The following is a 21,049-nucleotide window of genomic DNA, read 5'->3' on the forward strand; positions in this document are numbered from 1 at the left end:
ATTACACTTTGTACTATAATAAATGTAAACATAAAACAAATAAATACCAACTGCCCTTGCAGTATTGATTTTAACCATGCTTTGTCATTTTTCTCAGATTTCTAACCAGATGCCCTACCCAGTAGCTCTACATATGAACATGGCCAATATTCCCCAACCAGGCACTGCGGCTATTCAGGTAGGTTAAATTTGTTTTCTTCCTGATCACTTTTATATGAGCTACAAAGACCACTGTTCTTCAAGGTCAGTTTTAAATTCAATAAATGAATCTTTCAGAAAATATAGTACATGATCAAAATGTTGATTTTTGGAAGCAATGCATCCTCTCAATATTAGCAGCTAATCTTTACTATTTATCCACAAAAAAGTTCATTTAATAATTGGTTTTGACCTTCATGGTTGCCTTGGCATCAGCTGTGGTAGCTGAAGTCTGGAAGTCTTAATCAGTATAACATTATATTTAAAATCATACCCTTTGATCTCTTCTTTCTTTTCCCTCAACTCTTAATTTCAGAGGCACTATAATGATGAAGATCCTGAAAAAGAGAAAAGAATAAAGGAATTAGAGTTGCTACTAATGTCGACTGAAAATGAACTGAGAGGGCAGCAGGCATTACCAGTAAGAATGTCACTGTGTGGCTTGGATAAAGGGCTAGCAGCTTCACCCCAGTGCTCTTCTCTTTCATCTCCACTTTTTAAAGGCTCTATATTAATTTCAAATCAGTGAAACCAAAAATACATTTTAAAACTAATATCTCTACAAGACAATTGCAGAGTGATAGTGGATGCATTTTCTGTTTAAATACATCTACTTCATTTCCAAAAGTCTTAAGTCACAATATGAAGAATTCTCACAGTATCATACCCAAAACAATTTAACTTACTGAAAAAAATAATCTAGAGCCCAGTTCCAAATCTGTCTTTTGCTTTCTAAGGCTTTGCTCTTTTTTGCATTGCATTTCATTGCTTGCCTACATTAATTTTTAAAGTGCATGTTTTGACTGTTTACTTCAATGTTCTTTTTAAACTATGCATTATTTTCCTGGCTGGTTACGTTAACCCATTTTGTTTAAATTATTAGCAGATAGTGAATGCATGACAAAAACTCTTGCTGGCTGTTCAATCACAATGTATGAGCTGTATTTCAGTTGTAAAAGCAACAGTACTGGTTTTGGTTTTACTGTACGTGGTAAAAGCCAGACAAACCCAAGTGACAATAAATGGCCAGCATACTCGGGGTTTTTGAAGGGAAATTGTTGGTACAGTGGGTTTGCATGAAAAATAACCTGCATGAGAATTTATGTAACTGTACTAATAGTTTACATTTAGAAACTATATAAACCTGATTTTATTTTAAAAGTTTATCATTTCTTCCATCATCTGACTACATATTAAGCTTGTCTCTAATTTCTCCTCTATTTTCTGATAATTTTGATTTGCGCACCTCTGTGTTGCGTTGGTGTGAGCTGCAGCATTAAAAAGGTTAGCTGCAGTAATTCACTGCTACAAAAGCAACTCTAAACCATGATTCTAAAATGCCCTGCAGTAGAATTTTAATTAGCGGAGGATAAAAGCCACATAGAACACAACTCCACAAACTTTATAATGTTGTCCTAAAATTTTCCTTGATCAGAAAGAAGCCGTGGCCCATTATTCAGTTGTTTTATTGGTTAAAGAAGACATTTAAATATTAGTTACTATATTGTAATACCTGAAATTTTTTGTTGAGGGATGAAAAAAGTCAAGAGTATGTCTAGCGAATGTGAAGTAGATAGTAGAGCACTGTTTTTTCGTAGTGCAGAGAAAGCTCTTTACATAGCATTTCAAAAGTAATTTACAAGAATGATGCAACAACTAAAATGCTTAAGCTAATATCTGGTTCAGCCTTGTGCAATCTAGTTACTAACTTCCTTTGCTTTCTCTCTTCCTTTTCTGCAGACTCAAGCAGCAGACTACTCTGGTTGGAACGGTACTGTAGTCATTGATAATGCAGGAGTTCACAACAGCAGTGTGGCCATTACTTGCCTGGGAGAACATCGGCAGCCAGCACATCCGCCTCATATGGATCATGGTTGCTTGCCAGAAGAAAGTGCATCACCAGCAAGATGCATGATTCATTCTAATGGAATACTCTCACCGTTGAGAAATGTTCCAAATTCTGAATACACAGAAACACTTCAACTCATAGATTCAGTGAGTGACTTTATCAGTTTTGGGGTCTTTGGTTAAAGTCAGATATGTATGACTCATGTTTTTACATAGGATTTGCATTTAATTGGACAAATTTAGTTAGTTATTTAAGGCTGATATTTTGAATTATGGGTAATAAGTTGGTATCACAAGTTTAAAATAATGCATAGTATTATCAAAATATTTCATCGCTACAGTTAATTACTTTATTTGTTAATCTTTAAATGCCAACATGGGGCATGATTTGAAATTCAAGATAGTGATAAAAAAGCAAAATTTCTGTGTAGGTTAAGTTTTACTGTTACAGCTTTCAACTTCAGTGGGGTTGTAAAACAGGCAGTATTAGAGGGGCTGCCTCTTATATACCTCAGTGGAAGGGAAAATTGGGTGGGGTGTAGAATGGGCAGTCAATCCGATTTCACTCATTTTGCAACTCTGTCAAAGTTGCGTGTTCTACCCTATGAGTTTGCTCTTTCAGTATGTGAATCAAGTTACACTGTTAAATTGTAGAATAAGTTTGATTTGGGGAAAAAATGTACACAAGCTATTTTTAATGAATTTTAATACATTCAGAATTAACAGGTAAGATTGGCAGAAACTGTAGGGTGATTCGGGCAAAACAAGCTTATATACAATGCGTTGCATTTAGTTAGCTTGTATAGGTTTTACTGTCTGAAAATCTTGGGGGAAGTGAGAAATTTTAAACAGACTGACTTAAGTACAAATGGTTGAAAAAAGGGTATTCCCAGCAAATGTTACCGTGCCTTTGAAAGCTATAGCATTTAGTTACACAGGTGGCACTGTTCACCGTTTATAGATTCGTGCCTCCCAAATTGTTTCAGGATCCATCTACTTGGGCTGATCTCAGCAGTTTCGACTTCCTTGAAGGGGAAGACAACACACCTAGCAAAAATGTTACAGCCAAAATCACGCAGCTTCAGCACAAAAAGAGCAGCGTTTGCCAGTGTGAAGGACATACTAACACAAGCCTAAGCAAAAGCATGGTGCGCCAGGGCTCCCCTGCTTCGCTCAGCTCACCCTCTCCTACAAAGTTCAGCACTCCGCCAACTATCTTTCGCCGCAAAAAGAGAGGGCATCCTATCCACCCAACTAGTGGTGATAGTAGTTGCTCCACTTTAGTTGACTTCAGCTGCTCTACTCCTAAACGTACCCATGTCAAAGGCCTGCCCTTCTCTCCCTCGCAGGTAGATGAACAGTAATCAGCAGATATTACTAATACTGCAACAGACATGAAATGGTTAACAATTTAGAAACTAATTCTATGGAACAAATGACTAATCACTTTTGTATTCACTGATTTAACTATGTATTTTTAACCCACTCACTACTGTCCCTGTGTCCACTCTTCTCAGATCAGCATAATGCTAATTAGTTATGCTTTCATTTTTGTGCATTTAAATGCCAACATTGTTCATTGAGTTTTCTAGAATACGATTGGCTTCTCGTTTACATTTTGTATTCAGTTTAGACAAAAAGTTGTGTTTCCTGTAACCAAGATTTCCCAGATACAAAGGTTTCCAATGTTGCATTTCAACACAATTTTTTTGCATCATCAACTTGTGCCCTTTTGGCTGAAGTATTCTAAGACTGCAATTTTAAATGCTATTGTTAGGTTTATTGAAAAGCAAATGCATGGCAAAAACATGCTGGACCACTCAGCTTAACACCAAAGTTATCAGGATGGGCTATCGAAGGCAGGTTTTCTGCCTGCCCAACAGTGTAAGAAGATGTGTTCTCTTTGAACATATTGCATTCCTACTCTCTGGACCTTCATTAGAACTCTGCATATTTGGTGCAGATATGCTTGGTGAGAGCAGGTTGACTGGCTGACCAATGGGCTGATGTGGGGAGCATCTAGGGATCTAGGTTGAGATCATGGCTGTACCTATAAGATTTGGAAACAATTGTTTTTAATTTCTAGCTAGGCCCTCTTTGTGAATTAGGCAACTTCATAATACCCCAGAAAATTTGTGATGGTCAGTAAAAGAGGTTCTAGCGAACAGTGCAGACAAAAATATAGTATCTCATGCTGGTCTGGATTTTCAGGGTCCATGTCTTTTCCTCTTTGTTTTAACAAAAGGATAATAGATTTTTAAGAGTGAAATGCTTCAAATTTTAAATTCTGAAGTTGTACAACATTTTATTAGTTTCCTTCTGTTTAAACCTTTTATTAAAATTCCTGAAATTCACATTATTATGTTACTGGAAACAAAACTTTTTTTTCTTAGACATTATTTTGTGTTGCGTGATTGCATCTACTAGTAATTTTAATTGTTTCAAATACACATGAAAATCCATTTCTGTTAGAGATTCACTTTTAATAACCCTGGTCTGTGCAGATGGTACTTTACATTTTAGTTTTTGGTTGCATTCAGTTCAACCTAATGGTTGTTTTTCTTTTCAGTTTTTAAATACATCCACAAATGATCACCTAGAAATGGAATCTCCTGCATTAACTTCTACTCCAGTGTGCAATCAAAAGATCATTGTAACAACTCCACTACATCGTGACCAAACACCTAAGCCTCAAAAAGAAAATGATGCGTCAGTATGCTTCTGCTTCTCCTCAGTTTTTGTTTGCTTTCTCATAGCATTAATTAATAAAGAAAACAACATGTAGAAGGACTTGCCTTATTTGTGATAGTTTTTCAGCGAGTTTTGGTATAACGTGACAGTCATTTGTTGAAGAAATTGTCTTTTTGTCATAACTGCATCTGAGTGTTTTGCCTAAATATTTTGTTATTTATTTGAAAATATTTTAAGAGAAAAATGGCCAGTTGAATAAGAATTTGAAGTAAGCTGTCAATTTGTAGTTCATGGGCCAAAATGTTTAACTGCATATACGAAGCATTTTGAAAGAATATACGCAAATATCACTATACTAACATTGAACAACACTACTTAAACCTAAAACAAAAACAGAATTACCTGGAAAAACTCAGCAGGTCTGGCAGCATCGGCGGAGAAGAAAAGAGTTGACGTTTCGAGTCCTCATGACCCTTCGACAGAACTTGAGTTCGAGTCCAGGAAAGAGCTGAAATATAAGCTGGTTTAAGGTGTGTGTGTGGGGGGCGGAGAGATAGAGAGACAGAGAGGTGGAGGGGGTTGGTGTGGTTGTAGCGACAAACCTTTGCTCAGCAAAGGACTTAGTTTCATACCCTTACGCCCTCACCTCAATGAATTTCGGGCTCGGCATGATACTGAACTCTTCTTCCGCCGTCTTCGTCTCCGGGCTCACTTCTTTGGGCAGGAGTCCTCTCCCAGTTCAACGGATCCTTTTACCCATCTTCAATATTCTCCCTCCACCTGGACCCCTCCCTCTGGATTCTTACCTTCTCTCGATCTTTTCATTGAGAACTGTCGGCGCGACATTAGTCGTCTCAATTTCTCTGCTCCTCTCACCCATTCTAACCTGTCTCTCTCTGAACTTACTGCACTCCATTCTCTCAGGTCCAACCCTGACATTGTCATCAAACCCGCTGACAAGGGTGGTGCTGTTGTTGTCTGGCGCACTGACCTCTACCACGCGGAGGCTGAGCGTCAACTCGCAGACACTTCCTCCTACCTCTCCCTGGACCATGACCCCACCACTGAACATCAAGCCATTGTTTCCAGGACTGTCACTGACCTCATCTCCTCTGGGGATCTCCCTCCCACAGCTTCCAACCTGATAGTTGCCCAACCTCGGACGGCCCGCTTCTATCTCCTACCCAAAATCCACAAACAGAACTGCCCCGGTAGACCGATCGTCTCAGCTTGCTCCTGCCCCACAGAACTCATTTCTCGTTATCTTGACTCCCTTCTCTCTCCCCTTGTCCAGTCCCTTCCCACCTACATCCGTGATTCCTCTGACACCTTACGTCACATCAACAATTTCCAGTTCCCTGGCCCCTACCGCTTCCTCTTCACCATGGACGTCCAATCCCTCTACACCTCCATCCCCCACCAGGATGGTCTGAGGGCCCTTAGCTTCTTCCTCGAACAGAGGCCCGAACAATCCCCATCCACCACTACTCTCCTCCGTCTGGCTGAACTTGTTCTCACGCTGAACAATTTCTCCTTCAACTCCTCTCACTTCCTCCAAATAAAAGGTGTGGCTATGGGTACCCGCATGGGCCCCAGCTATGCCTGTCTCTTTATGGGGTATGTGGAACATTCCTTGTTGCAGTCCTACTCCGGCCCCCTTCCACAACTTTCTCCGGTACATCGATGATTATTTCGGTGCTGCTTCATGCTCTCGTCAGGACTTGGAAAAATTTATTAATTTTGCTTCCAATCTCCACCCCTCCATCATTTTCACGTGGTCCATCTCTGACACTTCCCTTCCCTTCCTTGACCTCTCTGTCTCAATCTCTGGTGATAGACTGTCCACCAATATCCATTACAAACCCACCGACACCCACAGCTATCTCGACTACAGCTCCTCACACCCCACTTCCTGTAAGGACTCCATCCCATTCTCTCAGTTCCTTCGCCTCCGTCGCATCTGTTCCGATGATGCTACATTCAAAAACAGTTCCTCTGACATGTCCTCCTTCTTCCTTAACCGAGGTTTTCCACCCACGGTCGTTGACAGGGCCCTCAACCGTGTCCGGCCCATCTCCCGCGCATCCGCCCTCACTCCTTCTCCTCCCTCCCAGAAACATGATAGGGTCCCCCTTGTCCTCACTTATCACCCCACCAGCCTCCGCATTCAAAGGATCATCCTCCGCCATTTCCGCCAACTCCAGCATGATGCCACTACCAAACACATCTTCCCTTCACCCCCCTTATCGGCATTCCGTAGGGATCGCTCCCTCCGGGACACCCTGGTCCACTCCTCCATCACCCCCTACTCCTCAACCCCCTCCTATGGCACAACCCCTTGCCCGCGCAAAAGATGCAACACCTGCCCCTTCACTTCCTCTCTCCTCACCGTCCAAGGACCCAAACACTCCTTTCAAGTGAAGCAGCATTTCACTTGCATTTCCCCCAACTTAGTCTACTGCATTCGTTGCTCCCAATGTGGTCTCCTCTACATTGGAGAGACCAAACGTAAACTGGGCGACCGCTTTGCAGAACACCTGCGGTCTGTCCGCAAGAATGACCCAAACCTCCCTGTCGCTTGCCATTTTAACACTCCACCCTGCTCTCTTGCCCACATGTCTGTCCTTGGCTTGCTGCATTGTTCCAGTGAAGCCCAACGCAAACTGGAGGAACAACACCTCATCTTCCGACTAGGGACTTTACAGCCTTCCGGACTGAATATTGAATTCAACAACTTTAGGTCGTGAGTCCCCTCCCCCATCCCCACCCCCTTTCTGTTTCCCCCTTCTTTTTTTTTTCCCAATAAATTATAAAGATTTTCCTTTTCCCACCTATTTCCATTATATAAAAAAAAAACCCACTAGAGCTATACCTTGAGTGCCCTACCATCCATTCTTAATTATTAAAGGTTTGTCGCTACAACCACACCAACCCCCTCCACCTCTCTGTCTCTCTATCTCTCCGCCCCCCACACACACACCTTAAACCAGCTTATATTTCAGCTCTTTCCTGGACTCGAACTCAAGTTCTGTCGAAGGGTCATGAGGACTCGAAACGTCAACTCTTTTCTTCTCCGCCGATGCTGCCAGACCTGCTGAGTTTTTCCAGGTAATTCTGTTTTTGTTTTGGATTTCCAGCATCCGCAGTTTTTTTGTTTTTTACTACTTAAACCTATATTTGTCTTCCCTAATATAATCATTAAGCCAAATGGTTTGGACAATAGATTTTTTTTTATTATGCACTGCAACTGTGGCTTCCCACCAGATAACTTTATAGCTTTGTTACATTTTTTTATTTGTTCATGGGATGGATGTTGGTGTCGCTGGCTAGGCCATTATTTATTGCCATCCCTAATTGCCCTTGAGAAGGTGGTGGTGAGCTGCCTTCTTCAACTGCTGCAGTCCATGTGTTGTAGGAACACCCACAGTGCTGTTAGGAAAGGAGTTCCAGGATTTGACCCAGCAACAGTGAAGGAACAGCGATTATAGTTCAAAGTCAGGATGGTGTGCGAGTTGGAGGGGAATTTTCAGGTGGTGGTGTTCCCATGCATCTGCTGCCCTTGTTCTTCTAGGGTAGAGGTCGCAGTTTAGGAGGTGCTGTTCAAGGAGCCTTGGCGAGTTGCTGCAATGCATTTTGTAGATGGGACACACTGCTGACACTGAGTCGGTGGTGGAGGGAGTGAACATTTATTGTGGTGAATGGGGTGCCAATCAAGCAGGCTGCTTTGTCGTGAATGGTGTCGAGCTTTTTGAGTGTTGTTGGAGCTGTACTCATCCAGGCAAGTGGAAAGTATTCCATCACACTCCTAACTTGTGCTTTATAGATGGTGGACAGGCTTATAGTGGATAGGAGTCATGTTACAATCAGCAGTTGCAAGGACTAAGGCTAGAAGTTCTTGTGTGTTCACTTCGACAATGACATAGACGCAGGGAAGTTTGAAAGCGATGAGTTAACACGGTGAATTTTTTAAAATTGTAGTAATTTAGCTGTTCTTGTTTAATCAGTTTCAGAACTCCAAATATCAGACGATCAATATTAGAAGGCTCACCTAGAACACCCACACCTTTTAAAAATGCACTTGCTGCCCAAGAAATTAAATATGGACCCTTGAAAATGCTGGTAAGAATGTCTAGGTGATTGTTTAGCATTGTGTAAATATTAATTTGAAACTGATCGATAGGAAGATTTTGATAATGTCTCATTTCCTTACATTGTAAGACACCGTCACATCTTGCAGAAGAGACCCGAGATGTAATTAAACAAGAAGCCAATGAAACTACAATTATAAGTAGTCTTCATGAAAATGGGCAACCCCTTTTAAAGAAAATTAAGCAAGAAGTAAGTTATTTCCTTTCTCTGTAACAGGTCTCATCCACATACAACAAATCTTGAACAGGTAGAAAGCCTACAGTGCAAGATTTTGGAGATTACATTTTATTGAGAGCCAACATATGCTAGTGATTAAATAACTATCTCATACTTGCACTGTCTTTCTTTTCCTAGCCTTTCTTCTATTCTTAGCTCATTGGAGGCAGGAATATAAACCTGGAAATTAATATATTGTTATTGATATTAAACAAATGCTTAACATTGCTCTTATCAAATTTCTGACTGCTGTTTTAATGACCTTAACCTGTTTAATTTAAATGGGCTAACAATTCTATTACAATAGTAGGGAGAATAATTTAAAGCATGTTAAACATTTGTACAATAATATCTCATAATTCCCAGGTTATGATTTTAAACTTCAATTACAGCATGCATTCTTTACATCTATATCTGTGTGGTTAATAGTACACTATTGATGCATTGCTACATCAATTATTTTTGTAAACTAGCTTTGAAACTTTTATTCATGAAAGTCTTCATTCTCTCAACAATTTATCAATCAGGACCTAAAACAAGGAATGTTCAATGACTTTAACCAAGTTATTTTTAGTTCTCCTTTCACTTGGATGTCTAGGTAAAATTCAAGAATGGTGGTAGAAATGTTTTTGAATACTGATTTTCTGTTAACTTTTTCTTCCTGCCAACAAAAGTAGATTTTCTGTGTGTAGCATGGCAGTTTTGACCACTTTTAACACTGGCATTTTCTAATGGAGCATCTTGTCTGTGTGTTGAGAAGGCCTTCATTCAGAGAATGAGGATCATTGCATAGGATTACATGGAATATACTCCACAGAAACAGGCCATTTGGCTCAACCAGTCCATGCCAGCTTTTATGCTCCACTGGAGCCTCGTCCTATCTTTCCTCGTCCCAATCTATCATCATAATCCTCTACTCTTTTATCCCTCATATGCTTGTCTAACTTCTTCTTATATGCATCTATACTATTTACTTTACTTTTTATTCTTTCATGGGATGTGAGTATTGATGGCAAGACCAGCATTTTGTGGCACATCCCTAATTGCCATTGAGAAAACAACCACTTCCTGTGGTAGCAAATTCCACATTCTCGACTCTCTTTGGGCAAAGACGTTTCTACTGCACTCCTCATTGGATTTCTTGGTAATTATCTTATATTGATGGCCTCTAGTTGTGCTTTTTTCCACAAAAGGAAACATTCTGCCTGTATCCATTCTATCAAAACCTTTCAGAAGTTTAAAGACCTTTATTAAGTCAGCTTTCTTTTTTCAATAGATAAGAGACCCAGCCTGTAATCCTTTACTGCTACATTTCTGGTATCATCCTTGTAAATCTTCTCTGCACCCTCTCCAGTACCTCCACATCCTTTTTATAATATGGTGACCAGAACTATAGCCTTGGTGTGGTCTAACCAAGGTTGGATGCATAACGCATGACGGCCCTACTTTTCAATTCTTTTCCTTTAGAAATAAAGCCTAATGCATGGCTTACTATTTTTATGGCCTTACTAACCTGTGGCATAACTTTTAGTGATTGACATATTTGTACTCTGAGATCCCTTTTTCCTCCACTCCACTTAGACTTGCACCTTCCAAGTCATAAGTGACCTCCCTATTCTTCTTACCAAAATGTACTTCCTCACATTTATTTGTGTTGAACGTTATTTGCCAATTATTTGTCCATTCTGCAAGCTTATTAAAGTCATCCTGTAACTTGTTGTAGTCTTCATTATTGACTATCCCCCCTCCCTGTCCCCAGTTTGATGTAATTTGTAATTTTGAAATTGTGTTTTTGATTCCAAAATCAAAATTATTAATGTGGTCCCAGCCCTTTTACCCTTGTGGAATGTCACTTCCCACCTTCTGTCACTCTGAATAACTATCCTTTATTCTCACTCTCTGCTGTCTGTCTTGATACCAGCTAGCAATCCATTCTGCCGCTTGTCCCCTGACTCCTCACCCTCTGGCCTTACTCATTAGTCTACTATGGGACACCTTATTGAAAGTGTTTTGAAAAGAGATAAATTACATCTACTGCATTACACTTGACTACTTTGTTATATCCTGATAATTGTGTACTGTTTATTAGTAATTCAAGATGTTTTTCCTGATATTTCTAGCAGTGTAGTGCAATAATTATTATGTTAATTTCAGGTGGAGTCTCCTGATAAGAAAATGAGAAAATTCTTTACATTGGCTCCATGGGAAAGGGAACACTTGAATACTCAGCTTTTTTCACAAGGACCTTTGGAAGAAGTACCTGTATGTATGCTAAGCCTTTCTATGCTTGTGCTCTTTTTCAACCATCTCACTTAATAAGATAGCAGCTCATATTCACATACAATGCATGGTCAGCTTTTTTGGGTATGATGGAGAGATAGTGGCGTAGTAATGATGTCACTAGTAATCCAGAGGCTCAGCTTGGGGACGTGGTTTCAAACCTCATCTTGGGAGTTGGTGGAATTTGAATTCAATTGATGAATAAATTAAATTCATCATAAAAAGTATCTGGAAATGAAAGCTAGTTTCAATAATGGTGACTATGAAGCTACTATCAATTTTCATAAAAACCTGTCTGTTCACTAAAGTCTTTTGGGGAAGGAAATCTGCGATCCTTACCTGGCCTGGCCTAAATGTGACACCACATCCACAGCAATGTGGTTGACTCTTAACAGTACTTTGAAATGGCCTAGCAAGCCCCTCACTTCAAGGGCAATTATGGATGGGCAGTAAATGCTGGCCTTGTTGTTGACGCCCATGTCCCATAAAAGACATTTTTTTTAAAAATGAGGAAGGATAGACAATATCAGTTTTATCTTCTCATGTTATTAAAAATAATTCCAAAACTCCACGTATAAACTGTGAAGGCATCATATTTGATTCCTCAGGAGGAAGAATGGGAATAATTCAGCTGTAGTTTTATATGGAACCAGCACCAACAGTTCGCATTGTCAACCCTGTAGTATCCTATTTTCACTCATATATTTCTTAATTGCGGATTTGAATTTTGTGGGTCTGCAGATTTGAAAAGGCAGTTTTTAGCACTGTTGCCTTCTTGGTGAACAAATTCTGAGTTCTGCAAAATGATTGTGCCCTGCTACCTCACAAGAATACCCCTTACTATGAACACATGCCCACACAGACCTAAAACATTGGATGGGTTGGCCTCTGGGCTGCCTGATCTTACACTAGTGAACTGCAGCAGGGAGCCTATATGGCATCTTTAGCCCACACACCATATGGTAATGAAGTTCAGCCTCCAAAATGGACTGGGCCACCCAGCAATGCCAACATCCAGCTAGTGGGTGTGGTCCACCTGATCTATGAACCAGTTGGCTCATGACACTCTGTTCCCCGAACACAAGTGGACAGCACATATATAGTGAGAACCATGCTACCACCAGGAAGTTTTTGGAGCAAATCGTTGCTGTTCTAGACTATTTGGACCACCCGGGAGCAGCCATACAATTCTTACTGGAGCGTATCTCTGAGTTCATGTTGGCCTGTTGCATGCTACACAATCTGACTCATTAGGGTGTAGTTTATGCTACCAGGCCTTTGGAGGCCACGTTGTGTGAGGAGCTGGAAGGGAGGAGTCATTTGAGACCCCATCGCTCCATGAATGGTTAATCGGACTCCAGTTCCCCCGAAATTATCCCCACATCACTACTTCTGCATAATTCCCCACCTTTCCATCCCTCTGATTGGGACCATCACAACACCCTCTTGTCCAAAATCCTGAAATAAAAGACGCCTCAAAAAAACCATTCAATATTGAACAACATTCAAATAATGGGGGAGGTGGTGGCATGGTGGTATTATCACTGGACTAGTATTCAAGAAGACCTAGGGTAATTCTCTGTGGTCCTGTGCTCAAATCCCACCATGGCAGATGGTGAAATTCATTAAAAAAATGGAATTAAAAATCGGATGATGACCATAAAAACATTGCTAATTGTTGTAAAAACCCATCTGGTTCACTAATGTCCTATAAGGAAGGAAATCTGCTGCTCTTACCTGGCCTGTCCTATATGTGACTCCAGACCCACAGCAATGTTGTTAACTCTTAGATGCCCTCTGAAGAGGGCAATTAGGGATGGGCAATAAATGCTGGCCTATCCAGTGATGTCTGCATCCAATGAATAATAAATACGTACAAAACTGTATCCTTGAACATTCTCTTATGTCAGACATGTGGGTGCCTTTGCCTTGCCCACTGTTCTATCCCAGTGGCTGTAGGGGGTTGGTGGGAGGCTGCTGACTTTTATTTGGAGACTGCAGGTGCCCTGAGACCCCAAGGCCTGCCTTCAGACCGGGTCACCTTGCCATGGGCAGCAGCAGTCTGGACAGGCACCATCAAGGCCACTGGCAGTGTTCATAAATGTTGTCCTCTGGGGAGAGGACACAGGTTTGAAGAATCGCGGAGCCACTGCTACTCCCCTCAGCAATCCTAGTAATCTGCTGATGCAATGCTGTGACACCCAGCATGCCCCTTAGAGCACTGTTATCTGCAGACATGATGACAGCAGTCTGAGCCTGCATGGCAACAAGTGTGGATCTCATGATCGCGATCTGAGCTTCCATTGCAGCATTTGAACAGTATTGGCAGAATTTTGCCGTCAGCGAGCAGGGGGGCAGGCCATTTAAATTTTCAGGAAGGCGGGCCCACAGCAAAATCAGCTGCGGACCCGCCGACTTGTCAATGGCCAATTGAGGCCATTGACACGATCAATTATACAATTAAAGGACCTGCCCATCCATCATTAAGGTTGGCGAGCAGGCCAGGAACCCCGGCGGCAAACAGATAAAACATGAAACCTCATCCACCGGCGGGATGAGGTTTCATGTAGGGTTTTAAAAAGTTTAATAAACTTATTATGTAAATTATGAACATGTCCTATCTCATGTGACATTGTCACATGAGGGGGACATGTTAGGGAAATTTTTTTTTCTATTTTTCATATTTTTAAGTGTCAGCGATCTCCCTGAGGCAGCACTTAGCCTCAGGGAGATGTGCGCTCTTTCGTGCGCATGTGCAAAAGAACACACTTTCACTTTTGAGGAACCCCGCCCCCAAAGGAAGCGTATAGTGCTTCTTGCCGGACGTCATGCTAAGCAGGCCACGTAAAATGGCAGCGGAACCGCTTCTCTGGCGGTGATCGGCTCCCCGCCCACCAGAGATTGGGTCAGGCCCGCCTGCCCAACATGCAGAAAATTCTGCCCTATGTGTCTTTTGCTGTATGGAAACCAAGATATTAGCCATCAAATGTTCAATCAGGTCTGGGTCTGCTAGTACTGTTATGGAAGTGGATGCCAGTTCCATCCTGGAAGGGATGGGCTACAAGCTTGGCACCCGTGCCAATTGGAGCTGAACTTCTCCATGCTTCTTGACATTAACAGAAGGCGCTGTGGCAGGTCTGCTCGTGCACTAAGCATCTCTGTGTCCTGAGTGTTCTCCTGTGCACTGCTCCTTCAAAGTTCTCATCTGAGTTTTCTGCAAAAGTCATTTTTCCACATGCAGCAGGATTAGTCTTTGACTTTGCACTCCATGCACTATCCTTTCCTCCCAGCCTGGCTGAAGCTCACTCGTGTCTGGTAATTCACATGTGGTTGCTGCCTCTTTGCTGTCCTCTAAAGTACACATGGTGCTAGTATCTGAGCTGGTGGCTGTGAATATCAAATCAAGTGGTACTTTTTCATCGATATATGCTCTTGTTCTCTCCCTTTACTGGCTGGGTAGACGGCAGTGCTTGGGTATCTGAAAGCATAAATGCAGAAAGAGAGGGTTGGGATGAGAGAAGGGGGTTTGGATCGGAAGCAAGAGGTCCATGGTCCCACCATCTACAGCTTGCTCTTCATGCCAGATAGCAGGTTGAGGGTGAAGTGAAATTTTACAAGGTGCATAAGGCAAGAACATGCTATCATCCTGGATGTTCTCGGCAATATTGGTTGCAATGGCCTCAGTGACTGCCCTCCCAATAAATCACCACACATCTCTCAGGGACTCAGGAGATGGAGGCCTGCCCGTCTCCTCAGTCTCCTGTTGTGTGCAATCTTTCCCTCTGCCGGAGAGAGGGAAGAGAGTCCATACGTGTGCTGCAAGTTGTTTGGATGATGTGTCTGTATTAGCGGGATAGCTGTAAGGTGTGGCAGCTGCAAGATGTGTGTGAGGTTGGCAGTTATTTGAGGGTGAATTGGGACATCTGAATATTAGGCATGAGATTTTTAAAAAATTCTTTCATCAGATGTGGGCATCGCTGGCGAGACCAATATGTTGCCCATCTCTAATCGCCCTTGGACTGACTGGCTTGCTAGTCCATTGCAGAGGGCAGTCAACCACATTGCTGTGGGTTTGGAGTCACATGAAGGAAGGACCAGGTAAGCATGGCAGATTTCCTTCCCTAAAACCAGATGGGTTTTATTGACACTCGATGATATGGTTTAATGGTCACCATTACTGAGACATTTTTAATTCCACCAGCTGCTGTGGTGGGATTTGAAACTGTGTCCCCAGGGCATTAGCCTGGGCCTCTGAATTACTATAGATAAAAGCAAAATACTGCTGATGCTGGAAACCTGAAATAAAAACAGAAAATGCTAGAAAAACTCAGTAGGTCAGGCAGCATCTGTGGATAGAGAAACAGAGTTAACGTTTCGACTCTGTACAACTCTGTTAACTCAGACCTCCGTTTTTCCAGCATTCTCTGCTTTTGTTTCTGTTTTTACCTCGAGATTGGGGAGGCAGTGGCATAGTGGTATTATCACTGAGATAGTATTCCAGAGACCCACAGTAATGCTCTGGGAAACCTAGGTTCAGATCATACCATGGTAGATGGTGAAATTTGAATCCAAAAAAAATCTGGAATTAAAAGTCTGATGATGACCATAAAACCATTGCTGACTGTCGTAAAAACCCACCTGGTTTGCTGATGTTATTTAGGGAAGGAAATTTGCTGTCCTTACCTGGTCTGGTCTACAAGTGACCCCAGACCCACAGCAATATGGTGGACTCTTTAAATGCCCTCTAAACAAGGGCAATTTGGGTTGGGCAATAAATGCTGGCCTAGCCACCGACACCCACATCTCATGAACAAATTAAAAATAAAGAAATAAATTACTAGTCTGTTAACAGCACTGCTTTGCCACCATCTTCCCCCATGAGCCCAGTTGGCCAGAGATTACCAGTGGGTTGTGAATATATGAGGTTGATGATACTGTGTGTGCATTCATTTACTGTGGCCACCTGTGTGGTAAATATTGATAGGACCACAGGGGTTAACTCCCCTGCAAAATAGAGCCACGACCCAGAATTCTTAACTCATCGGGCAGGCATGCGCTCAACCCGACCAAGCGTAAAATAACCCGCGATATTTCAGTCAATCAATATTTGGACAATTAAAAGGCCTATTAAGGCCATTAAAAAGATAATTGAAATAAATTTTTCGTTGCCCATCCAACCTTACGGTTGGCGGGCAGGCTAAACGGCCAAGCGACCTTTGCATTTTTTAGGAAACCTCATCCATGGGTGGAATGAGGTTTCCAACAGCAAATAGGAATAAAATAAAAATTTTAACATTTTATTTATAACATGTCTCTGCTCATGTGACAGAGTCACATGAGGGGACATGTTTTATAACATTATTAAAATATTCATTTTTAATGTTTTAAACTCTTCATCTCCGAGGCAGCTCTGTGCCTCGGGGAGCTTTTCCAGCGCACAACCATGCGCATGCGTGAAGTTCGCGCTCACGCTCTTCCTCCCAACACAGGCAGCGCTGAGCACTGCCACTTGTGTCTCACGCTTGGTGGGCCTTAATTGGCCCACCAGCATGAAATCGTGGTCCAGTCCCGATCCCGGGCAGCGGTTGGCTTCCCGACTGCCCCCATCGAGCCTGCCTGACAAGGGAAAGATCCTCCCCAAGGAATCTTTTATGTCTGTTTGAGGGGTGAACAGGGTCATGGTTTGATAACTCATCTGGCATCTTCAACAACATAGCATCCCCGCAGTAGTGTACTGGAGTGTCAGCCTTGACTTTTGCTTTCAAGTCCTGGGAAAGAATTTTACATTCCGTGGATGGGCGCGTGCCCGACCTGCTCGGGTGTAAAATCGCACAAGATGACGTTGGGCGAGTGACCCGATGCCATTGCATGCACAGCAGTTGAAAGCGCACCACCGACAATTATGCACATTAATGACGCAATTGAATATGATTTTTCGTGGCCCATCCAACCTTACAATTGGCGGATGGGCCAGGCAGCCTTTACATTTTACATGAAACCTCATCCAAGGGCAGGGTTGAAATCTTGGTTAGTAAATAAAACAAAGAGTAATACCTGGGGACAGCATTTTTTGAGGTATGCTTTCAGGTGCTTGATTGTGCTACATGGAGATTTTTTGCAGCTTTTTTATACTTTATTTTATAATTTGCTAGTCTGCAAATCTCTCGAATCGCTCACCTGCGCCCACAATGACGACATTGCCCGCCCCCTTCTCGACCCCACCCTGGCAGTGTTGAGTTTTTCAGCATGCGATTTCACTTTGGCTGGCTGTTAATTGGCCAGCCAGAGTGAAATCGTGGTCGGGGGCCCGTTTCCTATCTGCTCCCAGGCCCGCCAATCACGTATGCCTGATAAGGGAAAAATTCCGGCCCTGGAGTGGGACTTGATCTCAACCTTCTGACTCAAAGGCAATAGTGCTACCAACTGAACCACTCCTAAGATCTCCAGCACCACATTAGAAACTGGGAGTGCTTTCTCTGGCCCATTGCTCTCTTAGTCATCTTATTCCTTTTGCTGCAGCCTGAGTGTACCTTCCCTTTAAGGCATGCAGGTTTCTTTAAGAAATATTGGTCAGCAGTGATTTGTGCCAACCATGCAGCATTGGACCTCCTATTGAGCATGTAAAACATTCAGCACTGGGATGCATGCCATAATCAGTGAGGGGAGCATGCAACACAAAGTTTGCATGCTGCCTGCATCTCTTTGACCAGGTGTGGGTAATTTAGCATCGCAATTTCCACACATGCTAATTGAATTGTTGACCCTAAATGTATTAATTGCCTTGTTGAATATAAGGCAAACACATAGGGCTCCTTTGTGAGAATATTTCCCTCTCTCTTTCTGTCTCTCTGGGCTGGTTTTATGAGGTGCCATGGTTGAGGCCGCCCCCTCCCCCAAGATAAAAAGTCTGAGGGGGTTCCTCCTCTCGCTTCCGATGCTTGGCCCTCAGCAAATTAACACTGAGAACAGCATTAATTGATTTAAGGCGAGACTTCTGCCCCTATCTTGATAGGAAGTCCCATCTTGCCGATTAATCGAATTGCCCAGAAGCTCTGTAGATCCAGCTGGGAGTGATGGCCACTGCTGAGACTACAGGCAATCCCACCACACCAAGGAACCCATATAAGTTTGGGTTTGGGAGTCTCAGTGAGTGGGATGGGTGGCCAAGTTCAAGGCAGGGTGCTGTGAGCAGGTGCCTCCATGGGCCCAGCGGACTCCCCCACTTTTGCCTAACACCAGTCCATGCAGCTAAATCTGCCAGGCTTCATACATGGCGTGGCCACACCTCCTCATCCCATTGCGGATGAAAACCTGGGAGGGCGCGTGAGACTTAATAGGCCCAAGGGCAGACGGGCTGCCTGCGTCTTCCCTGCCCCTGTAAAATTTCAGACTGGTTAGGGGTAGGTAGGTAGGCCACCTGCTGGATTTTACATGCTCCTCCCCAGCCACCACTGTCACCATCTCTCTCTCCCTCTCTCTCCCTGAATTGAACATTACTCTGTTCCCCTCCTGGCAACAGCCAAGAGCAGCTTAAAGTCAAACATTCTGACCTGGCTACAGTGGTGGAGAAGACTTTCGAGGGCAATGAAAAGGTGGTTTTCCTCACAGCAGGATAAATGACCCTTAAAAGTTGTTTTGTGATGTGATTTTTACGTAAAACAAACAGCAAAGTTTCCAATTGAATGTCAGACATTTTGCCATAAAGAGGAAGGGAAGATCAAAGATACCCTGGATACCTTTCATGAACGTCCTACTGTAACCATATGCTAGGAGAGGCCTGGGAGCGGGTTAGCTGGCAATTATCAAACGAGTTGATAGCATATACCTAAGGAAGATAAGGGAAAGGGAAGAAGAATGACCTCTTTAAAAAGTATAAATGGAAATTGATTTTGATTATATGCTTCATTCTAGATGCAAAATCTCCTGACAAGTTCTGTATTAATGATGCCTGTTTCAGAGAAGACCGATGATTTTCTTAACAAAGCATTTGCAGTACAGATGAGCAAGCAAATGGGCAGTCCTTTGCAGGTATGTATAAAATGTTATGAACAAAGATTAAGTTACATAAGTAAGCCTTGCAACCTTGCAATTTGTTAGTATTCTTGTTCAGTGTGTAAAATTCAACTTCGTCAGAGGCAACAAACTGCTGTTAATGGATTGCCTACCCGTTATACACCTTACCAGATTTTCCATTGAATTCAATGGACAGGGTGTACAACAGGCAGCTATGTTGCAGCCCTGCAGAAGTTGAATTTCATCTCATCATCTTTTAATTGTGCAGTTTAATTGCATTTACTCAATGTGAAAATAAATGAACAATTATAATTTATGTATGAATGTCATGTTGTAAGCACAAAGTATAGTTTTTATATTGCATAAGTTGGCAAGGTTTAAATTCACTTCAAAACATTTTTATGAATCAAAAATGCATGTAGTGCATTTAAAATCAGCATTCAGAATATAAAGTTGATTGTGTTTACATATCCAGGGGCATTCACTCTTTGCTCACAGTGGTAGTTCTAACATTTTGATTGCTATAAGAATAAAAAGCTTGTTTTTAATTTTTGCAGTGTAAAGTCTTAAGATTGTACAAGTAACTGGTGTTAAACTGGGAGGGGGGGTGGCAACTCTTTGAAACTGATGTATTGAGGCATTATTTTCCTTTCTATTTGTTTAATTCATGTTTTTGGAAAATAATAACAAAATTTAGAGTTACAATTGCAAGAATCCAATGTACGTTTTTCTTTTTTTGTGCTGCTTGTGTGGTTATTAAATTGAACTGCTGAGGAACATCAGATTTTCCCTGCAGGTATTAATTAATAGCATCAAATTCTTGCAGTTAAGGAATTACATGGTACAGCATTAAGCTCCCTTATGCTGCCACAATGAATTTAAATGCTTAAAATATTCCATCATTTTCCATTGTTAGAATGCTAAAATGTGAGAACCTTGTGCTATGAATTTTTATTCATTGAAGCCTGAAATAAGACTGAACTATATTTAACAGACCACAAATTGCATGTTGCCTGGACTGGATTCAAACCCAAAACCCAGAGATTTTTCACAAACACTTTCACCCCACTATACTGTTCCATCAAAACCTGTTTCATCATTCAAGGCAATTAGTCCCTATAGAATTCCAAAATTTGAACTTTTCTGGGATGGGGAAAGGATGATGATGGTGTAATTATTGTGTACATTCTGTACTTGAATGTGAAATACTGGCAGCTGGACACGTGTAATATATTTTCAGGTATCCCAGCTGGATTTGAGAAGTCCCTGGACCTGGAACCCTGGTTAACTGAAATTCTGTTCCAGCACTCCATAGAGCCAGTAAGAGATTCATAATAGGAACAATTAGATATTTAATTGTTCTTTCTATTTAAATGCGTTTATACTTTTCCTTCCTTTTTGTTAAATGTGAATTGTTTTGATGAAAAAAATGAAGTAAACACTTTGAGGTGGAATTATTTACTACAATATACCTTCTTACAGAATTAGAAAGGTTAGTCACTCTAATGAAAAATGTAGGTAACTACAATGGGATAAATCTAACTTTTCCCTATACCTGCTAGTTGGCCAAAGTGGAGTTTTGAACTCTAGGTTTTAGGCAGAGGATTTAATTGTTCATTTTTCAAACTGAAATGTAACTTCTGCTGCCTTTTCC

At 41.9% G+C, this 21,049-nt stretch overlaps 1 protein-coding gene across 6 annotated transcripts in view; it reads left to right on the forward strand.

Annotated features, from left to right (window-relative positions):
* Window positions 1–21,049, forward strand: part of myb (v-myb avian myeloblastosis viral oncogene homolog) — a 37,997-nt gene that overhangs the window by 15,609 nt on the left and 1,339 nt on the right. The window contains exons 7-16 of one of the 6 annotated variants that reach the window (XM_041188884.1): window positions 98–178; window positions 515–619; window positions 1,939–2,193; window positions 3,033–3,395; window positions 4,616–4,755; window positions 8,742–8,856; window positions 8,956–9,075; window positions 11,257–11,364; window positions 19,294–19,410; window positions 20,636–20,715. In XM_041188884.1, coding sequence (XP_041044818.1) covers window positions 98–178; window positions 515–619; window positions 1,939–2,193; window positions 3,033–3,395; window positions 4,616–4,755; window positions 8,742–8,856; window positions 8,956–9,075; window positions 11,257–11,364; window positions 19,294–19,410; window positions 20,636–20,683 — 1,452 coding nt within the window. In that variant the 3' untranslated portion in view covers window positions 20,684–20,715. The remainder of the gene's footprint in view (window positions 1–97; window positions 179–514; window positions 620–1,938; window positions 2,194–3,032; window positions 3,396–4,615; window positions 4,756–8,741; window positions 8,857–8,955; window positions 9,076–11,256; window positions 11,365–19,293; window positions 19,411–20,635; window positions 20,716–21,049) is intronic. The other 5 variants (XM_041188883.1, XM_041188887.1, XM_041188888.1 and 2 more) reach the window with 5 other exon arrangements.

This window comes from Carcharodon carcharias, chromosome 5 (genome assembly GCF_017639515.1).
Source record: "Carcharodon carcharias isolate sCarCar2 chromosome 5, sCarCar2.pri, whole genome shotgun sequence".
NCBI lineage: Eukaryota > Metazoa > Chordata > Chondrichthyes > Lamniformes > Lamnidae > Carcharodon > Carcharodon carcharias.